General features: G+C 43.2%; 2 protein-coding genes across 3 annotated transcripts in view; one reads left to right on the plus strand and one right to left on the minus strand.

Annotated features, from left to right (window-relative positions):
- LOC111664183 (TGF-beta receptor type-2-like) overlaps window positions 1-11344 on the plus strand; it is a 34200-nt gene extending 22856 nt beyond the window's left edge. For both annotated transcript variants that reach the window (XM_023418680.2, XM_023418682.2), the window contains exons 7-10: window positions 471-608; window positions 2380-2521; window positions 9283-9410; window positions 10188-11344. In XM_023418680.2, coding sequence (XP_023274448.1) covers window positions 471-608; window positions 2380-2521; window positions 9283-9410; window positions 10188-10448 — 669 coding nt within the window. In that variant the 3' untranslated portion in view covers window positions 10449-11344. The remainder of the gene's footprint in view (window positions 1-470; window positions 609-2379; window positions 2522-9282; window positions 9411-10187) is intronic.
- A 6447-nt stretch (window positions 11345-17791) lies between these two features.
- On the minus strand, window positions 17792-20064 carry LOC111664112 (voltage-gated potassium channel regulatory subunit KCNG4-like). Its single transcript, XM_023418580.2, has 2 exons — window positions 19277-20064; window positions 17792-19190 (listed from the first exon to the last, which is right to left on the minus strand). Exons 1-2 carry the CDS (start codon window positions 20021-20023, stop codon window positions 18351-18353), a joined length of 1587 nt encoding a protein of 528 aa, XP_023274348.2. The 5' UTR covers window positions 20024-20064; the 3' UTR covers window positions 17792-18350.
- Between the last annotated feature and the right edge of the window lie 2027 nt (window positions 20065-22091).

Here is a 22091-nt window from a genome sequence, read left to right on the forward strand (position 1 = left end):
TATGTACATTATTGCTGCCATTTTTTTCAGTTCCTTGAGCTTTAACAACAGTTGGGCTGAAAGTAGAAAGATTGTCCTAAACTTGTCACCGTGGGAGCATGAATGTATTCAGCAGATCTCATTGTATTCTAGATGTTGAACTTTAAAATGTCTTGTGTACACAACTGATATTTTTGCCTGAGGGTGGTGCTATGTGAAAGGTCAAGGAGACACCAAAAAAAGAGTAGAGGTTACATAAATATCTCTAGCAAATCAATTGGAAAAACACAGCCATTAGTTCTCAGTAACTTGTATAATAAGTTCACAATTTAGTTTTGAGGGATGTACTCAAGGAAACCTTTTGCATTATAAAATGTGTTTATATGTTATTTGTTTGCAGGGTTGCAAATTGTTTCGTGCTATATTCTTTAATTGTCCACTTCAATGCTTTTATTTTGAAATTGACAACCGTACCTGTGTTGTGCCTGCAGGTGCCGATAGTCCACCGTGACCTAAAGAGCTCCAACATCCTGGTGAAGAACGACCTGACGTGCTGCCTGTGTGACTTTGGCCTGGGACTGTGTCTGGACAGCAGCCTGTCAGTGGACGACCTCGCCAACAGTGGACAGGTCAGAGGTCAACCTCTAAATCATTTTTAGTTTAGTTTTCCTTTTTTGTCAGAAGATTTGCTCTTTTCTGTTTTAGCATTTAATTTCTGCCTGCGGATAGATGTAGAGCAGTAAAAATATTTCACAATGTGCACAATTGTACTTGAGCATTTACTTACTTTCCATCACTGAATGTGACTTTAGCTCCTCTAAAGCTCTGCCCTGGGCTTCCTGTCAGTCTTGGCTAACAGAGGTTACAAACCTCAGCGCACACTGCCAGGTGTTTCATATGTTGCTACAAGTGGAGGGTTTATTATCTTTTGCCATGGTAACGCTCTGTTTACCATCAAATCCCTGCATTACAGCAGCTTTGATTTTGGATTTTGGTGAGATATATCTGGCCAAGTTTGTTTTGCCTCCTTCAATATAAGTCCCTGAGTGTGTTAGTGTGTTAGTGTGTTGTGACGGTGCACACCTCTGTGCTGACAGAGACAAACACACAATCAGGGGGATGAAGGGAGAAATAAAGGCTTTGTTGTGACATGCAAGCTCTCGGCTCACTCTCACGCTGTCAGTGAGACCTGGTGACTTCTTGTTTATGATTCACTGGTTAGAAATGCAGCAGCTACAGGTGAAAGCTAACGGCACACACCTACACACACAAACCAAGCAAAATGCAGAGGGTTAGGGTTAGGATCACAGGATTTGTTCGTTTACAAATGGAGGCTGGAAATCTCCAGCTGGTTGTAATTATAACTCCTGTGTGTGTTCACGTGGTCCAGCTCGGAAAAATCTGAAGAAACACGGACATCCACACAACTTTCTGTGCCATGCATACAAAATGTGTTCCATGTGGAGCATCAGATATTATGTCAGCAAGCTTGTTTGGCTTTGTGTGATTAACTAGTTACTAGTATTTTTGATAGATTTGAAGTTATGCAATACTAAAAACCCAATGTCTTATTAAAGTATATGTGTTGGAGGGATGTGGTAAACCTGTCAGGTCTTGGTACTGGTTGGTTTTCACTTGGGACTTATTATATTTGAGGCATATTGGCCTTGAGTTGAGACATGACATTGGACTGTAGCTGCAGTGAGAGAGAGAGGAACGTTGGGGAGCGGTTAGGACTAAGTCTTAATGGTACACACTCTACCAGTTGAACCACTGAGGTGCCCCAGCGATGGACTCCTTGACTTGGAAGTTTGTGGTCTTGAGTTGAGACATGACTTTGGACTTGTTGATGCTGACTTGGAAGTTATTGGTCTCATGTCTGGGACTTGGGTTGGGACCTGATGATCTTGAACTTTGTCTTGATTTGGACCTTATTGGTCATAAATTGGGATCCAGTGATCTTAGCTTGGGGACTTATTAGTCTTGACTTGGGACAACCAGACTGCAACAGCAACAGCAACATGGAAACTTTAGATGTCGTAGCTCAGCTGTAATTTGATTCCACATGTCAGAGAGTTGAATAACAGAAAAGGAAACATGTCACAGGTGTAGTCTTGTATCTGGTCCAGTATCTCATCCACTGATGAACTAATCCAGCAGGTGAGTCAGGTGTGTGTTTATACTGGGCCCATCAGTTGATTGTTGAAACAGCACAATCCAGACAATGAGAGAAAGTGAACATCACACTCATGGAGACTGATGTAGTGTTTACTGTGGTGGTTATTTGTGCTGCAGTGACCCTGTGTTAACCCTGTCCCCTGTCCCCTGTCTCCTGTCTCCTGTCCCCTGTCTCCTGTCCCCTGTCCCCTGTCCCCTGTCTCCTGTCTCCTGTCTCTGCAGGTGGGTACAGCACGTTACATGGCTCCGGAGGTGCTGGAGGCCCGACTCAACCTGGAGAACATCGAGTCCTTCAAACAGACCGACATTTATTCCATGGCCCTGGTGCTGTGGGAGATGACGTCGAGGTGTGAAGCTATAGGAGGTCAGCGCACCCACACACACACACACACACACACACACACACACACATACACACACACATACCACAAAAACACGTATTCAGTAATTACATGTTTCAGGCTGTGGGAAGTGAGATGTCATGTAACACATGAGCACGCACTCACACTGATAATAAAGCATAGCCGGCTGAGGTGACGTGTCAACCACTACAATGACTCAACAGTGACAACACACGCCATGAGTGATCACATGAAGCTCTGCAGATAAACTAATGTCTCGGTGCAGTGTGTAGGATGTTTTTGTCACAGTGAAAGTGTGTGTTGCAATAGCAGTGGAGGCAGCATGTGAAAGTATAACATCTGCAGTCTAATGTGATTAACATAAACATGACATCAATTCATTTGGGTAATTAACTCCCTTCATTTCAGTGCATGAAACTTCTTAAGGAAATATTTCCCGGAGCCTTCTTTTACACAGAGCCCTCAAGTGTCCTCACTTCCTGCCACTAGAGGGCGCCAAAGTTAAAAAAAATTTAAAGTTTACAGTTGCTATAACTAATATAATTTTTCATTCATCAATTTTAGTTTTTATTCTTAAACCCACATTAATTCATTTTTGGCCGCCTGCGGAAAACGTCAAAGAGATACATAAGATATTATGTTACATTATGGAATAATTAAAAGGAAAAGAAATATAAGGAAACAATTGCCTAATAATGGGTCTCAGGGAGTCCTGAGGGATCTACTGTGTGTGCTCCACTATGTTCACCAGCTAAAACAGCAGCTGCTGCTGCTGCTGAAAACAGAATGACTTGTGCAGGATGTGACCAAAACTGTAATGTTACAGGGCGTAAAACCAAAACAATGAACTGAAAGGAGTTAAAACAGTGTGTAGAGCTAACAGTAATCCTCTGATGATTCGTCAATAGGAGCAATATCTTTCACCACACAGTGATTTGACACACTGTTAACAAGTATTTGTTAAAGCAGCTTTAAATCAATATTCTGAAATGCACTTCAATTCTTTAAGGGATTTTTGTTGTAGTGTTTTTGGTTACACAGATGGAACAAAAATAAACACTTAATTTACCTTCATTAGTAACTTATCTCAGTTTTATCTTTGTTAGACTAATGTAAAATAACTGACATCATCTTGTCTGTTGTTATTTCTTTAGTCCTTGCTTCAGACTGGATGATACTTTTAGATCAGATTTACAGTGATCAATCAATAAATAAATGTAGAAAGTAGAATATTAAGATGAATCTTAAAGAGAAAACATGCTGATGTTTTAGATTTAGTTACAACAAACATGCTAAATATATATATAGGCCGAGAGAAATGCATAACAGACAGATGTAGAAACAGATCATGTGGGTTCCATCAGTTTGTCAGGATCTTGTCTGTATTCATGAAAATGTTTTCTCTTTCACTAAAGTTGGAGATCTCAGATTCAAAGTTTAGTTTACTCTCTGCTCTAATGTTCAAACATGTATCCGATTGTGCATGTTCATACACAACCACTGCCTACATGCACTAACAGTGTGTATCTGCTGTATGTGTGTGTGTGTGCTTGTGGCCTACATCGTGCAGACAGGTTCAGGCCACCGTCTCTTGTTGTGCAGTGAGGGAGGGTTGTGTGTCAGCAGGGAGGCTGATGGTCTTGTCTGTCGGACTGAACCTCGACCTCAGCTCCAGGTCTGCGGCAGGAATCTCAGGAATGTCTCATACGTGAGGGAGGCAATCTGGACTCTGCTGTTGCCCTTCTTTGGGCAGGAAATCAGCTAGAGATCTGGGGTGGACACTGTACCTGTGTCAGCTGGCTGTGTATGTGTGTGCGAGTGTGTATAAGTGTCCATGCTAAGGAGCCTGAAAGGAGCCATATGTAAGTTTGCTATTGCTACATAGCCAACGTAAGTCTAAGCTGACTGATAGGATCCGTTCCTCCACACAGTGGATGCTAGTTGTGCTCAGATGTTTTTTTAACTTAACCAAACTCATTAACCTTGATAGGCAGCTGGATTTCTCACAAGCGAGGATCCATGTTTCCAGGTTCCAAGTTATTCACTCGTGGCCAAACCACAGTGACCAATCAGCGTCCTTTGAGGGAGGGGCTACTGGCAGTTAGAGGCGTGTCTTGGTGTGACAATGGCAATAAGCAACTGTTAGTTAACAACAATGGCTCTTAAAGTTCATCAGACCTATGATGAGAGTATTTCTTCATTGAAAGAAGAGCAGGGAACGACACTGAAGACTTTTCTATATGGAAAAGATGTTTTGCTGGTAGTGAAAAAAAAGGAAAGGATGCAGAATCTGATTGGTTGAAGTTAGTCTGTGATCATCCAATCTTTTTTTTATTTTTTGAGAGCACCTTCAGTTTCCAGTGAAGCCTTCCCACATGGGTCTGTGTCAGGTTACAAACTAATGTCATTAGTTGTTGTTGTGCTATTTGTCCCCACAGTTACCACTGTATAGCAGACTAAGCTAGTTAGTCAGACATGCTAATGACTGCATCTTCCACGTCCACCTGAAATTAAATGTCACAGCATACACATGTGCTCTTTATAAATCACTTGTCCTTTCAGAAAAAACAAGAGGGAGTAATTTATATATTTTGCTTTCATGATGGTGCCCACTGTCACTCTAATGAAATACGTCAATGTCGATTGATACAGTCAATGAAATCTGGCATAAAACACTCTATCTATGGTTAGTTCGATCATATGGTTAAAAAAAATCCAAACCTCTTTTTCAACTCAAAAACCAAGTTGTAACCATCAAACAACCGGCTGGACTAAAGAAAACATCCTCACTTTCCAAAAATGTCCTCATTCTTTAAAAACTGGAAGATAGAGTCACACCCCCCAGACGTCTCCTCTTCTCCTCTGCTGAGAGCAGGTAGTCGCTCTGATCCACCTCCTTCTCTTTTCTAGACAGTCTGAGACATTTAGAACGAGACAGTCACATTCCAGCATGTGTGTTTGTCTTTGTGTTTATTTCAGAGAGGTAGAGACAGACACACACATACAGCTCTGTTTCTGTGTCTCAGTCCGGGACTGTGTGTGTTTCCTCTGTCTCCACTCCACCATCAGGAGACAGAAATACCACCCTATGCTGGTGTTGTTGTTGTGGTCAATTATAGTACATGCTCTGTGTGTCTCTGAGCATTTTATGTACATGTCCTGAATTAGCCCACAGGGCGCGGCAGGTCCTGCATGTTCTGTCTGAACTGAGGGCGATGCAGGGTCACAGAGCGGGGTGAAGGGTTTGAACTGTGCTGTGCAGAAGCCTCCTAGTCCACGAAGGGAGACAGCCGCTGGGGATGGTGATGGTTTTACCCTTCTGGGGCAAAGGTTGAGAGACAGAGGGCAAAAAGAATAGTTCAACATTTTCTAGAAATGCATTTATTTGCTGCTAAACCCCTCTTATGACAGTGCTGAGGTTAACTGGTGCTGGAAGATGATTAGCTTAACTTGTCTTAGAATGGAAACAACCTTGCCTTGTAAAAAGATCAAAATATTCCAACCAGCATTTGTAAAATATAATAAAACTCCACATTTTCCTCCTCTTCTCTGTTTTCTTAGAAGTGTTGATCCATTAGAAGATATATTTGTCATTTTAAGAACCAAAAACCATCTCTGTAGTTTTACATCTCCTCTCTCTGGAGCTGTAGTAACAACAGGTCAGTGAAAAACCAAATCCAGCAAGGCTGGATGATGGGTCCAGGTGGGCGGGGCTTGGGGCATGGCTGAGGGCGGTGACTGCTTTGTTGTGACATCACAAAGTTACAGAAGTCCTGATGGCTGGTTTCAAGGCTCAGTTTCTGAATACAGGCTGTGTGCATTTCTCTGTGGACTGAGGCTTTGATACTTTCACAGTATTAATATAGAAGCTAGACCTGATCTATAATCAAACAACACATGGACATCTGCCTTTAGACTATATGGACCTTTAAATCTTTTCTTAAGATTCACTTATATATTGTCTGGCTTGTGTTTAACTGTTGGTAGCCTTCTTGTTGTAACTATTTAAAATTATTTTATACTGTTAAAGTTTTGGATGTTATTGTAAAGCAGATGACTTTGGTGACCGGCTGTTTATCAGATGTCTTTGTAGATAAAGGAGAGTGGAGTCACTGATGCAGCAACTGTAGTGGGTAATGTTCAGGCCCAGACATGCATGGATCTAGATCAACCCGCTCGCAGCAGAGGTGTCTCCCTCTCTTATTTTAGCCTCTTTAAGCTCCGTCAAAACACCACCTGTGGTCCTGACGTTTAATTTTCACAGCTCCCTAATGTGCTCACCACAAAACCTGCTGCAGGAATTCAGCCCGCAACTTTCTCTGGAGATGGGCGGATGCTGGAGAGAGGGTTTTGTTTTTATAAGCCTGTGGTGTATCAGAGACCACGCAGGTTTATTTCTTGTGATGCAGTTTGCTCTGCGTTGATGTGGGATCAGGCTCATGTTATACGCCTGTTGAGAGTCTCTCGAGCGCCAAACATGGAGCTGTGTTTCTCCTAAGATAGTAAAATCCCAGACAGGGCAGCCAGCCACAGAGGCCTGTGCTAACCTCCAGGCCACAAAGGTTTCAGACAGATAATCTGAAAAGGAAACTGTCGTAAACCGCTTTCCCCCCCCCTTAGATTGGATATACCAGGGTTTTAACTATGGGCCCCAGACAGTGAGGGAAAAGTGAGACTGAGACTCTGGTTGCAGTCTCTAGTGAAATCTGTTCTCAAACCACAGATGAAATTCTTTTCATAGCTTTCAAATGTCAAGAGAAGGAGAGCAGGCCGCACCTCTCATACACACTGCAGTGGTAGTATTTGTCTGTCTCACATATAATCCTTATGAAGAGAATATAAGAGCCAAATCCATATCAGACCTGTTCCTCTCAGTCTTTTTTATTTCTGTTTTCAGCCTGCTCTCTGCTGCTCTGTGCCTCTGCTGTGTCCAGGGGAGTGTGTGGTATTTACACCAGCTCCGCTGCTCCAGGTCTAAACAGCAGAGAGCTGAGCACATTACCAGGCCTGGCATAAATAAGCTCCGGGGGAATGGGCCGGGCCTGGCTGGGTCCTGTTTTAAAACACTAAAAAGGGGGGAAGTTCCACATGTCAAAAACAGGAAATGTGGCCCTGTAGAGTCAGCTTCTCTGCACACAGTCTCAATCCCAGCCCTCCAACTTCCTGTCCGGGGGTTCCACTCCAACCTTCCCACTTCCTGTGTTTGAGGACACAGTGGCAGAGACCACAGGGACCTGGTTTATAAGAAACTACTGCAGCTTTTCCTAGAGTTCATCATACTGTCCTGCTAATTAGCACAAACAGTGACAAGTATTTAAGCTAACCAGAGGCAGGTTATGGAGAAGACTGTTGAGAAAACAATCTCAACAAAATGTCCATTTAGTATCTGTTTTGGTACTTTTGATCATATCACATGTGCTGTGTCTCAAATCAGATACTTCAGTCAGTACACTCACATGCTTACACTGTGTACACAGCAAACCCACTGACACAGTGTGTGAAGTTCAACAGGGTAGTGTTTTAAATCAAACACTGTTGTTGTGCACTCACCGGAAATGACAATCGTAATAGGTGACCACGATTGTTTGCCCACCTGTCGACATGGAAATGAGGTCAGCATCTGCAGGTGGAGTTCGCCCGCTGGCCTCGGGATTGTATATTGACACACAGACATCCTTAAAGTGCTCGGAGAACACTTACTAACTTGGCCTTAGAAGTAAAAACTTCAGACAGTAAACTCAGTTTGTTTATCAGATCACATGTTAGTGAAACTGTTGAATCACATGTTGAGAGCACAGGTGGAAGGACTGGACCACTTGTTGCCGTCAGAGGAGTCTTCTAGTGCTGCAGCGATCATTTGTCTTGAAAGTGGATATTAAACCTTTCATTTCAGTGAACAAGTCCAGAGAAAAACTTGGATGCTGCCAAATATAAAATATATTAAAAAAAACAAAAAGCTGTGCACACAGTGAATTACACTGACAGGTTGTAAAATAAGGTGCAGAAGTTGTTAAATGTAAGAACAAGATCAGGTGCATCACACTTCATTTTTGTTAAACATTTGCGGATGATTTCCTAGCTAAACGAAGATGACTCTGCAGCAGCGAGTGTCTCGTTTCACAGCAACTGTGAGATCCTGAGAGAGAGAGAGAGAGAGAGAGAGAGAGAGAGACCGACTGCAGCTGTTGTGAGTTCGGTTTCATGAGGTCTGGACCCAGTCCCAGAACTTTGTTTTTCATTTCTCATGGTTTTGACGTTGCGCTCTCTCTTTTTCTCTGCTGGTTCTTCAACATGAAATCGTTACAAAAAAAAAAAAAAAAAGAAAAAGACAGATTGTGCTTGGTGTTGTGCACAGTCTGAGGTCGTGAGTAATTGCTTGTTAGCGGAAGCTGATCTGTTGTTTTTAGAAAATGATCATCATCCAAGCGCCAAAGCGAGCTTTTCCTTCCCGTGGAGAAAACATTTTATTTCACTGTCGGCATCAGCGGTGCCAGTTTACAAAGCTGACAGCTCAGTGGTCTGGGTGGATGACATCATACAAGGAAGCTTTTACACTTTCTAATCACATTAACTCCACAGGCCACCTGTCTCACTCTGTCTTCCTCTTTCATGTGTTTTGTACTTAAAGTTTTCACAGTCATAAACCGTGAAACTAAACTGAACTCCTCTATATGTTGTTGTTTCTATGTACCTGCCACAGACAACATGACAGCAAGGAAAGACTCAGGTGATGACTTGTGTGTGTTTGTGTTTGTGTTTGCAGAGGTGAAGGATTACGAACCGGCGTATGGCTCTAAAGTGCGAGAGCACCCCTGTGTGGAGAGCATGAAGGACAACGTGCTGCGAGACCGAGGCAGACCTGAGATCCCTGACTCCTGGCTCAGGCACCAGGTCAGACACACACCTGAACATACTGAAGGAACACACACACACATATCCATGGTTACTGATGATTCTGTGTGAAAAAACTGAACTAAACTAAGAGCAGAGAGTATCAAGATGGTGAGAGGAGGAAACATCAGAGAGACTTTGAGCTTCAGTCAGACCCAGACTCAGATGAGGAGTCTGAGACCAGAACCAGAGACTAGCAGACGGATCAGAGCGGTTAGCGTAGTTAGCATCTTTTATTTGTTTATGTTGCTTGTTACCTTGTAACTAGCAGTGGCTGACACAGTGTTAGTGGTTGTTCTAATGCAAACTCTCACAAGGTTTCAGGTTTATTTAGCCCCGCCCCCTGTCCTCACAGGTTGACAGGATTGGTTCCTGAGGTTTGTGATGTATGAAACCCTGAATCTGTTTTTATGAGACTGTCATTGGTTCACTGCAGTTCAAGGTGGAAATACTGATTATTTCACTCATCATACGCCTTGTATTATATAAAAACATCATATGGATGTTAACACTGAAGCTGGTTAATGACCAAAACAAAGCTACAAGAGGCTAAAACATAATTTTATCTATTGTTTATACTAGAAAATATTGAATGATAAGAAATCATGAATATGCACACAGTTATTTTTATTTTTTATTTTTTTTAAAGGCTTCATTAAAGATGGAGGACAGATGCTGCTGCCGTTGATCAGTCATCTGCCTTCATGTTCACTCCCTGTTAAAATTGGTCCTGCGATGTCAGAGTCTCATATTCCTTCTCTCCTCCTGTCATCACAGGGAGTGGCGGTGATCTGTGCCACCATAAAGGAATGCTGGGACCACGACCCCGAGGCCCGACTCACCGCCCACTGCGTCGCCGAGCGCATCTCGGAGATGGAAGACGAGATGGACAAACTCTCCAGCCGCAGCTCGTCGGCAGAGAAGATCCCAGAGGAGCTGAAGATCCCGGTGGAGGTGGAGATCCCGGAGAAGGAGGTGAAAATCACAGAAATCCAGGAGATCATCGCTGTGGACTGCTCTGTGAGCGACGAGAAGTGAGATTAGGCTCCGCGCTGTCATGGAGACCTTTCAACACGGGCACTTATTCTACTCAAACGTGATATTCAGGAGCTGAGCTCTTGCAGGACTTTGAGCCACGGTGTCACATCTAATTCAAACCCAGCAAAGATAAACTCTGTGTGACGCTTCTGGACTTCACCTCGAAAATAATAACAACTCGCCTTAATCAGCTGAGAAGACTCAAGAGCCAAACAGCCAGAGTTAACTGGAAGCTTCCAAAGATGAACTGAGCATGGAGACATTACTATTAAACCAAAGACATTTAATGTGCACTTTACCATTTGTTACTTAAGCATTACAGGTGTGTGTCATTGTGATGCCTTCATGTGTTCTGATGTGTTGGAGTTATGAAAGCTTTTGCCTTAAAGTGCCTTTGTGTATCCGACTTTGAGCCAAAGTTTGAACAGACGTTGCCTTAACACTAATGATGCTGTGGCCTCCACCCTCACCAGCAGGAAACTAAAGGTGTGTATGTGTGTGTGTGTGTGTGTGTGTATGTGTGTGTGTCTGTGTTTGTGTGTGTGTATGCGTGCGTGCGTGTGTGTGTGGGTGTGTGTGTGTGAGGAGAACGTGTGTGCTTGTGTCATTTTTAATCAGCTATTCTTAAACCTTGTTTGCCAGATAAACAAGCACAGTGTACATAGTGACAGTCACTGTACATACGTGACAAAAAGGGAAGTGAATCCTTCTACTTATCTTTGAGATTGAAGACGTAACAGAGATGTATTTTTTAAAAACAGTTTCTATGTTTTCTGTCTGTAGCTACAGGAAACTGAGGAAGGCGCGAAAGGTCTTTTACCCTGCTTTACATACAGTTTGTCATATGTAAGATATTGTAAATCCTTTATGAATTAAAGATGTTTCTGTTTACTGCAGTTCTGCTGAGTCTCTTTTTAGTCCGTCCAATGATACGAGAACCTGTAGACTGCGTTGTGTCTGCAGTGGATTTTATTTCTCACGTGAGAATAAACTCAAAATGATATTTTAGCAGGCCTGCTAAGTGATTAAGATTCAACTACATTTCTGTGTTATTTAATTTGTATTATGTTTGTGTGATATTGTGAACAAATATCAGCTCGCTTAACTGTAACTCAAGGCTAAAGTTAAAAAAAAAACAGCTATCAGTTAGCGAAACTGCAACTTAAAGGTGTAATGTGTAAGATGGTGCTACTTGCTCCACCTCCATAGGGGGCAGCATTTCACCTTTTCACCCCTGTCCAGTTAATCATGTGTTTTGTTTTCCCCATGTTCCTTATAATTCATTAATTATATGTGCATTTATTGTTGATAGTTAAAATTGTTGTTAGCACTGAAACAAATTATGATTATTTGTAGAACAAACAGTATGTTTTTATTTACCTATAAAAATATGAAGGCAAGGGGAAACTGCATGACACATAGATGTCAGGCTACAACAGCATGACATCATCACTGTGGCTCCTTCACATACTATTGATACTGTTATCAATCTATATATAAACTATAATCTTACATGTTGCACCTTTAAGGCAAAATTTGAAATTAGCTCACATTAGTTAGCTAAAATATAACTGTAAGGCTAATCTCAGGAACACTTTGAGGGAATTTCTTCAAATTTGGTACAAACATTCACATGGACTCAAAGATGAATTTATTTGATTTGATGGTCAAAGGTCAAGATTGCAGTGACCTCACAAAACACATTTTTGTCAAGCATCAACCTCCAAGGATGAAAAATGAAGCCAACACTGAAGTGCTGAAAACTGCAGTTCCTGTAATGACAGCATAAATACCGCTGAAATAAATATTTACAGCCTTGTACATAAAATATTTTTGGTCTCTTTAGCTCCTAACCGCTCTTCAGAAACCTGTGGGTGACGTCGCAGAGGCTACGACCATATTTATTCACAGTTGATAGTTTTCTGCTTTAAATCAAGAATTCAAATGTTAATTAACCCCTGACTGGTCGGTGGAGGCGATGGTTCTACTGCAACATACTGCTAGTCTGAGCTGACACAGAGGAGATGTGTAACTTGTATCAGGATCTAAAAGAAAAATTCAAACGTTAGAATACACACTAGAGATGATAAATGAATCAGTCAGTGATAAGAAAAGTTTTTTGAAACCCTGTGAGGTCAGGCAGAAGGAGAAACAGAACACAGCTGTCTAATAAAAACCTCTCACCTCCAGTTGCTGTGGTTTTCCTGATCACATGATACTGAGGCTGTGATGTGTGTCCAGACCCTCTACAGTTATTATATGGTCTCGTAGCTAAAATCAGAACAGTTTCATGGAACCAAAATAGAAATACTTTGAGATTTGGGGTTTTCATGGAGACACCACATGTACAACTGGAATAAAGTCATATGTACAAATGTTACTAAAATACATTTAAAGCTGCAGGTTCACACAAAAGCAGAAAGCGGTGAAGTGATAAATCTTAACTTCAGTTTGTAAAAATCTTATTAGAAGAAAGGACTAGAAATAGCCTCAGATACTACACACTATATGCAACCCATACAGACATCTACCTTCAGGCTGCAGATACAAGTCACTCATATTCAGGACTTGACCTCACTGACTCAACTCACCGAATACTATTTAGCCACGGACTACTTTAACCACACTTAATATCTTTAACTGTTTTCCACTAGCTAAGCTGAACTACATCTACTCTGTGTTTTTCCTTTTTCCAACTATGTGCTGTGTTTGTACGGAAGCTGAGAAAGGCCATACTCACAAATATTTCTTCATCCCGTTATCTCAAGATAACAAAGCTCATTATCTCGAGATAATGACATATTATCCAGAGAAAACAATTTTTTGTTATCCTGATTTAACAAGATAATTGTCCCGTTATCTGGAGATAACGCATTCCTCATTTTTTCTAATTATATGATTTTGTTAGTCAGAGCTCAGATGTGCCGAGCCAGTATGCAGACGGAAACTTAGTATTAGTAGTAGAGCTGTAAACTGAAAATGTCAAGACTATGGATTGACCAATGCATCAAAGAATAATTCAATTAAAGGCAGAAATCACGCTGTGTCATACAAGATCATTTTCTTTTATCAGTCCTCGTCAGCTAACGAGTCTCAAAGATTGTTGCTAAGGAGGACTGTTACTGCCAGTGTTGTGCATGATCGTTCATTGAACACATTCATATTTTTTGTGAACACTGAACTGAACAAATCAGTTTATAAATGATGAACGTGAACGCGAGCTCACGTTTTACGACAGTTTTACAGCACGCCGCATGACGTCTCCATAGACACGCCCAAGCTTGGCTGGTGCTAGAGGCACAGACGGTACAGACGGTACAAAGTACAGACACAGGCTCTACTACTGCTGAAGCCAGTTGAGCATTTGCAGCAGCATTAGGAGCAAACAAGTGAAGACTCAGATGGATTATATTCATATACAGGTTTTAAATCTAACTAATATCTGTGATTCTTCAGTGGTGTACGATAATTCATTTAGTTTGGGAGTGGCAGTGATTCGGGGCTGCTGGTGGATGGGTAGAAGGAGGTTCTATTGAAAAAGAATATCGATCGGACTATTTATTTTTAAAATATGGAACAAATGAACGTGAACTAGTTCCTTTTTGGAAGTGTGAAGTTTGTTCAAAACTTAAAAAAATGAACTATGAACATGAACTAGTTCATTTTCATCTGTATGAACTGAACTTTGAGCTTATTCTTTTTAATTGTGAACTGGCACAGCACGGGTCAAAAATGGTGACCCTAGACCACATTGTTAAGACATGCAGTGGGCAAACTGACTCACACAGCATTTCATAAGAATAGTTTTGTCATGGAGACTCAGCTGGAAAGATGTTCGCTGTCCCTGTCCTCCTCCTGTTTTCAGTTTTTTAATGCATATTTGTGTCAGCATGGCCACAGTTTATTGCTTTGCTGCATTTTCAAACAGAAGTTGAAATCATATATTCATCACATTGTCTACAAGTTTTTGTTAGCACCACCACCACCATCATCACCACCATCACCATCACCACCACCATCACCACCATCACCACCACCACCACCACCACCACCACCATCACCACCATCACCACACCCTTTAGGAGACCAGAAGCAGGTCTCAGTCTTGTCACTCCATTGGGAGAAATGAACAAGATCACAGATTATGATGATTCTTTTGCTCCATAGTCACCAAAATAAATATTGGTCCCATTTTTTACAAGCCACACATCTTCAGAACATTCTGGTATCAAAATGACATTTTTCAGATCAACAGATCAGGAGAAAATTTACTTTATTCAAGACCTGCCTCTGTCTCAATGCGACACTCTCGCGAGATCGGGTTTATACATCAAACCATGGATTAAACTTTGAAACTTAAACAAAACGTGTTTCATTGCTTAACAATTGCTGTTGTTGTATGTTGTCATTATTTAAGTATTGTGGAGGAGAAAACAGAGAGTATTAGCCTATTAAACTGATATGAGACTTGCCCGAGCTTTGTGCAGCAACAGGCTGTAATAACAAGAAAAAACAGATCTGTCTTTTCTTTCCCAAAGGATGCAGTGAGGTGAGTCTAAACAGGGATAGATTTTGATATTAACTACTGTCACATTTCATGCCAGTTTCCTTCGCTTGAGGGAGGGGTTGAGGGACAACACCCACTGAGGAGACCAGAACTGTGTCCCATTCCATACCATTGGCGCTGCCTGTAATGCGGCATCTTCTGTATAGAGGATCTTTGATCAGGATCTGAGCAGTGAGTCAAACACAGTGTGTGTGTGTGTGTGTGTGTGTGTGTGTGTGTGTGTGTGTGTGTGTGTGTGTGTGTGTGTGTGAGGTGCAGACATTCCTCTGCAGACCAGAATTTGTACCAGAGAGCTGTAATGACAGGCCGGACCCACAGAGTGGCTCTGGTAGGAGAACAGGGAACAGACGGTACCACATCACACACACACACACACACACACACACACACACACTGTTCCCTCCTTCTCTCTGGCTCTCTCTTCTTCTTCCATCTTACCATCTTAGAGATCAGTCCTCCTTCTGCCAATCTCTGGTCTTTGGTCTCTGGTTTCTGGTTTCTGGTCTCCGGTCTCAGGTCTCCAGTCTCCGGTGTGTGGTGTCAGGTCTCTGGTCTCCAGTCTCCAGTCTTTGGTCTCTGGGCTCTGGTGTTTGGTCTCTGGTCCCTGGTTCTTGGTCTCTGGTCTCCGGTCTTCGGTCTCCGGTCTTTGGTCTCCAGTCTCTGGTCTCTGGTGTTTGGTCTTTGCTCTCCGGTCTCTGGTCTCTGGTGTTTGGTCTTTGCTCTCCGGTCTCTGGTCTCTGGTGTTTGGTCTCTGGTCTCTGGTGTTTGGTCTCCTGTCTCTGGTCTCTGGTGTTTGGTCTCCGGTCTGCAGTCTTTGGTCTCTGGTGTTTGGTCTCTGGTTTCCGGTGTCCGGTCTTCAGTCTCCAGTCTCCGGTCTGTGGTGTTTGGTATTTGCTCTCAGGTCTCTGGTGTTTGGTCTCTGGTCTCTGGTCTCCGGTCTCCGGTCTTTGGTCTCTGGTGTTTGGTCTCTGGTGTTTGGTCTCCTGTCTCTAGTCTCTGGTGTTTGGTCTCCGGTCTGCAGTCTTTGGTCTCTGGTGTTTGGTCTCTGGTTTCCGGTGTCCGGTCTTCAGTCTCCAGTCTCCGGTCTGTGGTGTTTGGTATTTGCTCTCAGGTCTCTGGTGTTTGGTCTCTGGTCTCTGGTCTCCGGTCTCCGGTCTCTGGTCTCTGGTGTTTGGTCTCTGGTCTCTGGTCTCCGGTCTCCGGTCTTTGGTCTCTGGTCTCTGGTCTCTGGTCTCTAGTCTCCGGTCTCCGGTCTGTGGTGTTTGGTCTTTGCTCTCAGGTCTCTGGTCTCTGGTGTTTGGTCTCTGGTCTCTGGTGTTTGGTCTCTGGTCTCCGGTCTCTGGTGTTTGGTCCCTGGTCTCTGGTCTCCGGTCTCCGGTGTTTGGTCTCTGGTCTCTGGTCTCAGGTCTCTGGTCTCTGGTGTTTGGTCTCCGGTCTCCGGTGTTTGGTCTCTGGTCTCTGGTCTCCGGTCTCTGGTGTTTGGTCTCCGGTCTCCGGTGTTTGGTCTCCGGTCTCCGGTCTCAGGTCTCTGGTGTTTGGTCTCCGGTCTCTGGTCTCTGGTCTCTGGTCTCAGGTCTCCGGTCTCAGGTCTCAGGTCTCTGGTGTTTGGTCTCCGGTCTCAGGTCTCCGGTCTCGGGTCTCAGGTCTCCGGTCTCCGGTCTCAGGTCTCTGGTGTTTGGTCTCCGGTCTCTGGTCTCTGGTCTCTGGTCTCAGGTCTCTGGTGTTTGGTCTCCGGTCTCAGGTCTCTGGTCTCCGGTCTCTGGTCTCTGGTCTCTGTCCCCGGCATCAGTGGCTCTCCTCAGGACAAACATCCTGGGTTGTGTGCACTGAGGAGGCCTCTGTCTGCTTGGTCTGTGTCTCCAGGTCTGACTTCCAGGTGTGATGCACCTGCTCAGAGAGGTTGAATTGTTCCACCTTGTGTTCACAAACTGTGACACTGTGAACCACAATAATGTCAACACACCAGAGTTAAACTGTGTGTGTCTCTCAGGGTGTAATCACTGAAACTCGTTTTACTCTGCAGGGAAACAGATGCCTCCAGCAGTTTTCCAGTAGCTTGTGGCTGTGAGATAGAACACGCCTGCCCCCTGGTGGAAACCTGCACACATTGATTTTCAGTGTAAAGTGCCGGCTCAGTGTTTCAGTGAGTACACACTCTTCATAAAGAACCTGCTGCTTCCAGTTTGACTCATTAAACGTATCACTGCTGCCATTTCAACCGACTTAGACTTGATGCAAGTTATTTTTTTTATGTCTATGATGATTTCTATGAGTTGCTGTTCAGGTAAAATCATGTCTGTTGCAAAGTTGAATCATCAACATCTACAGTATGTAGATTACCACAGATTAAATATATATGAACCTCCAGGAGTGAGTGAGCAGATTTGTAAAGGACCGTGTTAGAATCTGTCAGCACAGAGGGGCTCAACACGTCAAACATGGAGGGAACAGAGAGGCTGGTGCTCCACAGATTTTTAATAGTAATAATCTTTATTATTACAATTAGTAGGAGTAAAGAAATAAAACACTTCAAGGGAAAGTAAAAACAGGTAAAGTGCACTCTCACACCCATTGGTTGTTATGTTATTTAGATTTAAAGATGATTACATATGACATATCATTCACATTATTTATTTGAATGGAAGAATTCAGATATTAGCAACTGACCCCAAACCAGGGGACAGTAAAATTTCACTTACTCAACTTAAATAATTTTTTTGTCTCGATAAGTCTAGTATTCTGAATATCCATAGTTAACAATAATATAATAGCATTATTTATTTATACAAAAATATTAGAGAATTATTTATCTAATAATATTTATCAAAGAACAGTTATTGGGGTTTTGCACAGAACATAGAAAAACTACCTTGAGACAAAATAGGCAAAATGTATCTTTTTTCATTGTAATAATAAACAGATCAGGCAAATATATTATAAGACTATGAGAGGCTATAACAAAATAATTCTCAAAATAACTTCTTTGTATTTTATGTTAAAATGAACAATTATTGTTGCATTTGTTTTGCTATGGGACAAAATCAGCTGCATATTTTGTTTATTTTGAACTAAAACATTGAAACACACTGTTGTGTGGTCTGTTGTGATTTAGCTGCTCAGCTTGGAGACAGTTACAACAACTTGTTTCATCCGTCTTCATCCTGTCAGCCATGACAGAACATCAGAGCTAGACACGCTGACACATGCTAATCATGTCATTAGAAGTCAACACAACAAAGATTCAAACCAAGAAAGTTTGATTAATTCAAACTAAAAAGCTCAGGACAGTTTGACAAAAATACAGCTCGTGAAAAACATGTGCAGAATGAGTGTCATCACTCACGCATGTTTCTGATTGGAGGAATAAGACAATCTTCCCTATCCTCCACACCAGGTAGAAAGTCAGTTTCTGGCCAGTTATCAGTCCAGGTTTCTCTTTCTTTCACGCTTCCTTCAGCCTCAGTGACAAGCTCCGCCCCCCTCTGCTCCCTCCACACCCACTTGTGCTCCTCCTTCAGCCTGGTGTAGGTGTGGTAGAAGGTGTGGTAGATCGATGTGGAAGGGTACGACAGAATGAGGATCCCTGACAAGATGCTGATCAGCGCCACTAGCTGGCCGGGGATGCTGCGCGGCACCATGTCACCGTACCCCACTGTCGTCACGGAGATGATGGACCACCAGTAAGATGCTGGGATGCTGCTGAAGCTGAACTGGGGGGATCTGGCAGCATTGGGGGCCAGCTCGCTCTCAGCAAGATGGACCAGCGGGGAGAAGAGAGTTACAGCGATGCACATGAAGAGCAGCAGCAGCCCGAAGTCCGTCATACTGCGCTGGATGGTCAGCCCCAGAGTCTGCAGACCCAGAGAGTGACGCGCCAGCCTCATCACATACAGGATGCGCAGAGCCCTCATCACACGTAGGATTAGACCCAGTTTATCCAGAGTACTTCTTCCTGCTACAGCCACGACGTCCTGCACAGACTTACTCCTGAGCTCCAGAAACAGAGAGATGTAGTAGGGCAAGATGGCAACTGCGTCGATGATGTTGAGTGGACCACGGGCAAAATCCAGCTTGCTTTGTGCGTGGAAAAACCGCACCAGAAACTCAAAGGAGAACCAGACCACACAAACTGACTCCACCACAAACATGTTGCGACACTCCTGGGAGCATTCACCCTGTGGAGACAACAAAAGGCTTTCAGCTTGGAGACTAGAAAGTCCACAGTCATCCTAACAAATGATGGAATGTGCTTTGTACGTACCGCCACCTCTTCCTGTTCCTGTTCCCTCTTCCTGTGTTCTGACATGGTGCTGATGCACAGGCTGACCACAGTGACCACCACCATGATGACGGACAGGAGGGCAAACACTTTCCCTGCTAACCCAGAGTGAGGATTCTCCACTGCCTCGCCCAGCATGTGGAACAGGCCGTCCCCCATAACAGGAGCCCTCAGCACCTTCCTCCTCTCCTGCCACTTCTCCTCTTTGCGCTGGTGCTCGGCCACCTCCTCCACAGACGACATCATGCGGTGGCGGCAGCAGCGCTCCATCTGCCCCGTGTCAATGCCCCAGTACAGCAGCTCACCATGCAGAGCCACGTTGCAGACCTCCTGCAGCAGACGCAGCTTCCCTTTTGCCAAATAGCTGAAGATGGCTCGAAAGGCTAAAGGGTCACGGTCAAAGAAGAATTCACGTCGCGTCTCATCATAGTCATCACAAATCTCTGCAATCTCCTTTAAGGTGGTGCAGAAGCACAGGCGACTCAGACGGCTCTGAGGGAAATCCTCCAGGGTGGTCCAGGGGAAGGCATACCGGACGCCGCCCACATTGATGAGAAGCTGTCGTGAAGCATTGAGGGGCAGACCCACGGTGTCTGGCCCTTGGAGCTGCTTAGCCCGCTGGAAGTACACACCTTTGACTGTGGTGGTCTCTGAGTCTGTGAAGACGTGGTCATAACTCTCCTCACTACTGAAGGACTGGTCATCAAAGCTGCCACCAAGGATGGTCATGGTGGATATCTGACAGCAGGGAGGGTCTGCAGTTACATTAGTGTGTCCTGTTGGAGATTTGAAGGACAATCTGTTAATATGGAAAATACTCTCATCTCATAAAGGTTCTGGATGAGTGTTTTAAGTTCCTAATTTTTAACTTAAAGCTGCACTAATTATTCTTTATGCGTCAGCGCCGGCGGCAGCCAGAAATGGAGGCATATTGTTTTCGGGTTGGCTGTCCGCCCCATCCTCATTGACACAATATCTCAGTAACACCTTGGTGGATAGTTTGGCACAAACATTCACTTGGACTCAAGGACGAACTGATTAGATTTTGGTGGCCAAAGGTCAAAACTCAAGGTCGCAGTGACTTCAAAAAAACACCTTTAAGCCATTAGCAATTATGACAAAATTTCACACAAATGGTTCATATTCTATGACTCTGGATAAACAGAGATGTAATCTGAAACTAGTCTGAGTGGAGGAGGCAGACAACCACAGGGAGATGATTCTAGTTATTATAAGCAATGGACCAAACCCACAGTCTTACAGAGATTTCTCAACCACAGCTTTATGGAGCTTAACAACCGACTTACATTCAATTGCTTCGATTTCGAGCAGCAAGAGGCAACTGTTTTCAGAGAGCAGCTGGTGAACATAGCGGAACGTTTGGCAGCTAAAGAGCCAGATATTTCCCTCTGTAGCTGGTGGAGCACAAACGCAGTCTGCTGAAACTATTTGCTGCCACATAAGCCTTAACAACTTTATCAGGTCGTAATATGTGAGATGTGTTTTCAGCTCGTTTAGCACGAACAAGTGGCCAAAAATAAATAAAAACAGGTTTAAAGTTGATTTGATTTGATTTTCACTATTTGAATGTCCACAAAGTCCTTGATGAGAAAAACAATAACAATTCATATAACATTATAACATATATTATTCATGTTCACTAAGGTTGTATGACTCACCTTAAATTGAAGTTGTGGTTTACAAATCCATAAAAATACCAAATAAAATCCCGCTGCTGCAGAGAAACAACAACATATCAATCGTTTTTCTTAATAGTAGCAATCTCATTTGTTGTTATAGCTGAAGAACTGTGAAGTTGAATGAAAGAGGAAGTCAGAGAGAGAGAGAACAAAACCCTCCCAGATAATCCGTGTGTTCATCCTCTGCTCCTCCTCTGTGAACTCCTGTGTCAGGGTGACTAATGGACAACCCTGCAGTCAGTCTGAACATCATCAGGACACTTTGTGTCTGAAACATCGTCCATTAACTCTGTCACACACTGAGCTTCTGGCTTTAAAGGAATCAAAAGGCTGACAGATAGTGTCAAATGACTGAGTCATTCACAGAGTGAAGGATTAATGAGATTAATATCATGAGGATAAAGAGACAAGGACAGAGAACATAACAGACATTACACTGATAGTAGACAGACTGGAAATACATTGTACTCAGTTTGGGTTGTATTTCTTTATGCTGGGAAAATATCTGTGATAATAACTGCTTATTTACAAATGACTTTGTACATTCATTAAGTATTACATTTACATTTACATTGACTCATTGGTCAGATCCAAAGCGACTTACAAATGAGGGACATCAGTAAGATTCAGTGCAGTAGGAACCTTAGTGTAAATATTAAGTACTACATCGATTTAATAAGCAAGGTGAGTGTATTAGAGAAGTGCAGTTAGACATGTTAGGGTTTTAGGAAAGGAGGTTCTCTCTGAAGAGATGAGTTTTCAACAGATTGTTGAAGATGGAGAGGGACTCACTGCTTCAAGAATGGAGGTTTACTGGAGAATGTGGGCATCGATCCCACTACCTCTCACATGCTAAGCGAGCGCTCTACCATTTGAGCTAATTCCCCAGTGAAGGATTGCCATTTCTTGGTTTTGCCAAGTTCTTTCCAAGTACATGTCACAGTGGATAAATGAGGAAGAGAACATTTGGCATAGAATCTGCTCTTGTTGACATGGAAACGTTGTGGACTAAAGAAACTCTATCCCGACGAGGATGGGATTCGAACCCATGCGTGCAGAGCACAATGGATTAGCAGTCCATCGCCTTAACCACTCGG

This window comes from Seriola lalandi, unplaced genomic scaffold, assembly GCF_002814215.2.
Source record: "Seriola lalandi dorsalis isolate HSWRI2012SDOR001 ecotype SW California unplaced genomic scaffold, Sedor1 jcf7180002054583, whole genome shotgun sequence".
In the NCBI taxonomy this organism is placed as follows: Eukaryota; Metazoa; Chordata; class Actinopteri; order Carangiformes; family Carangidae; genus Seriola; species Seriola lalandi.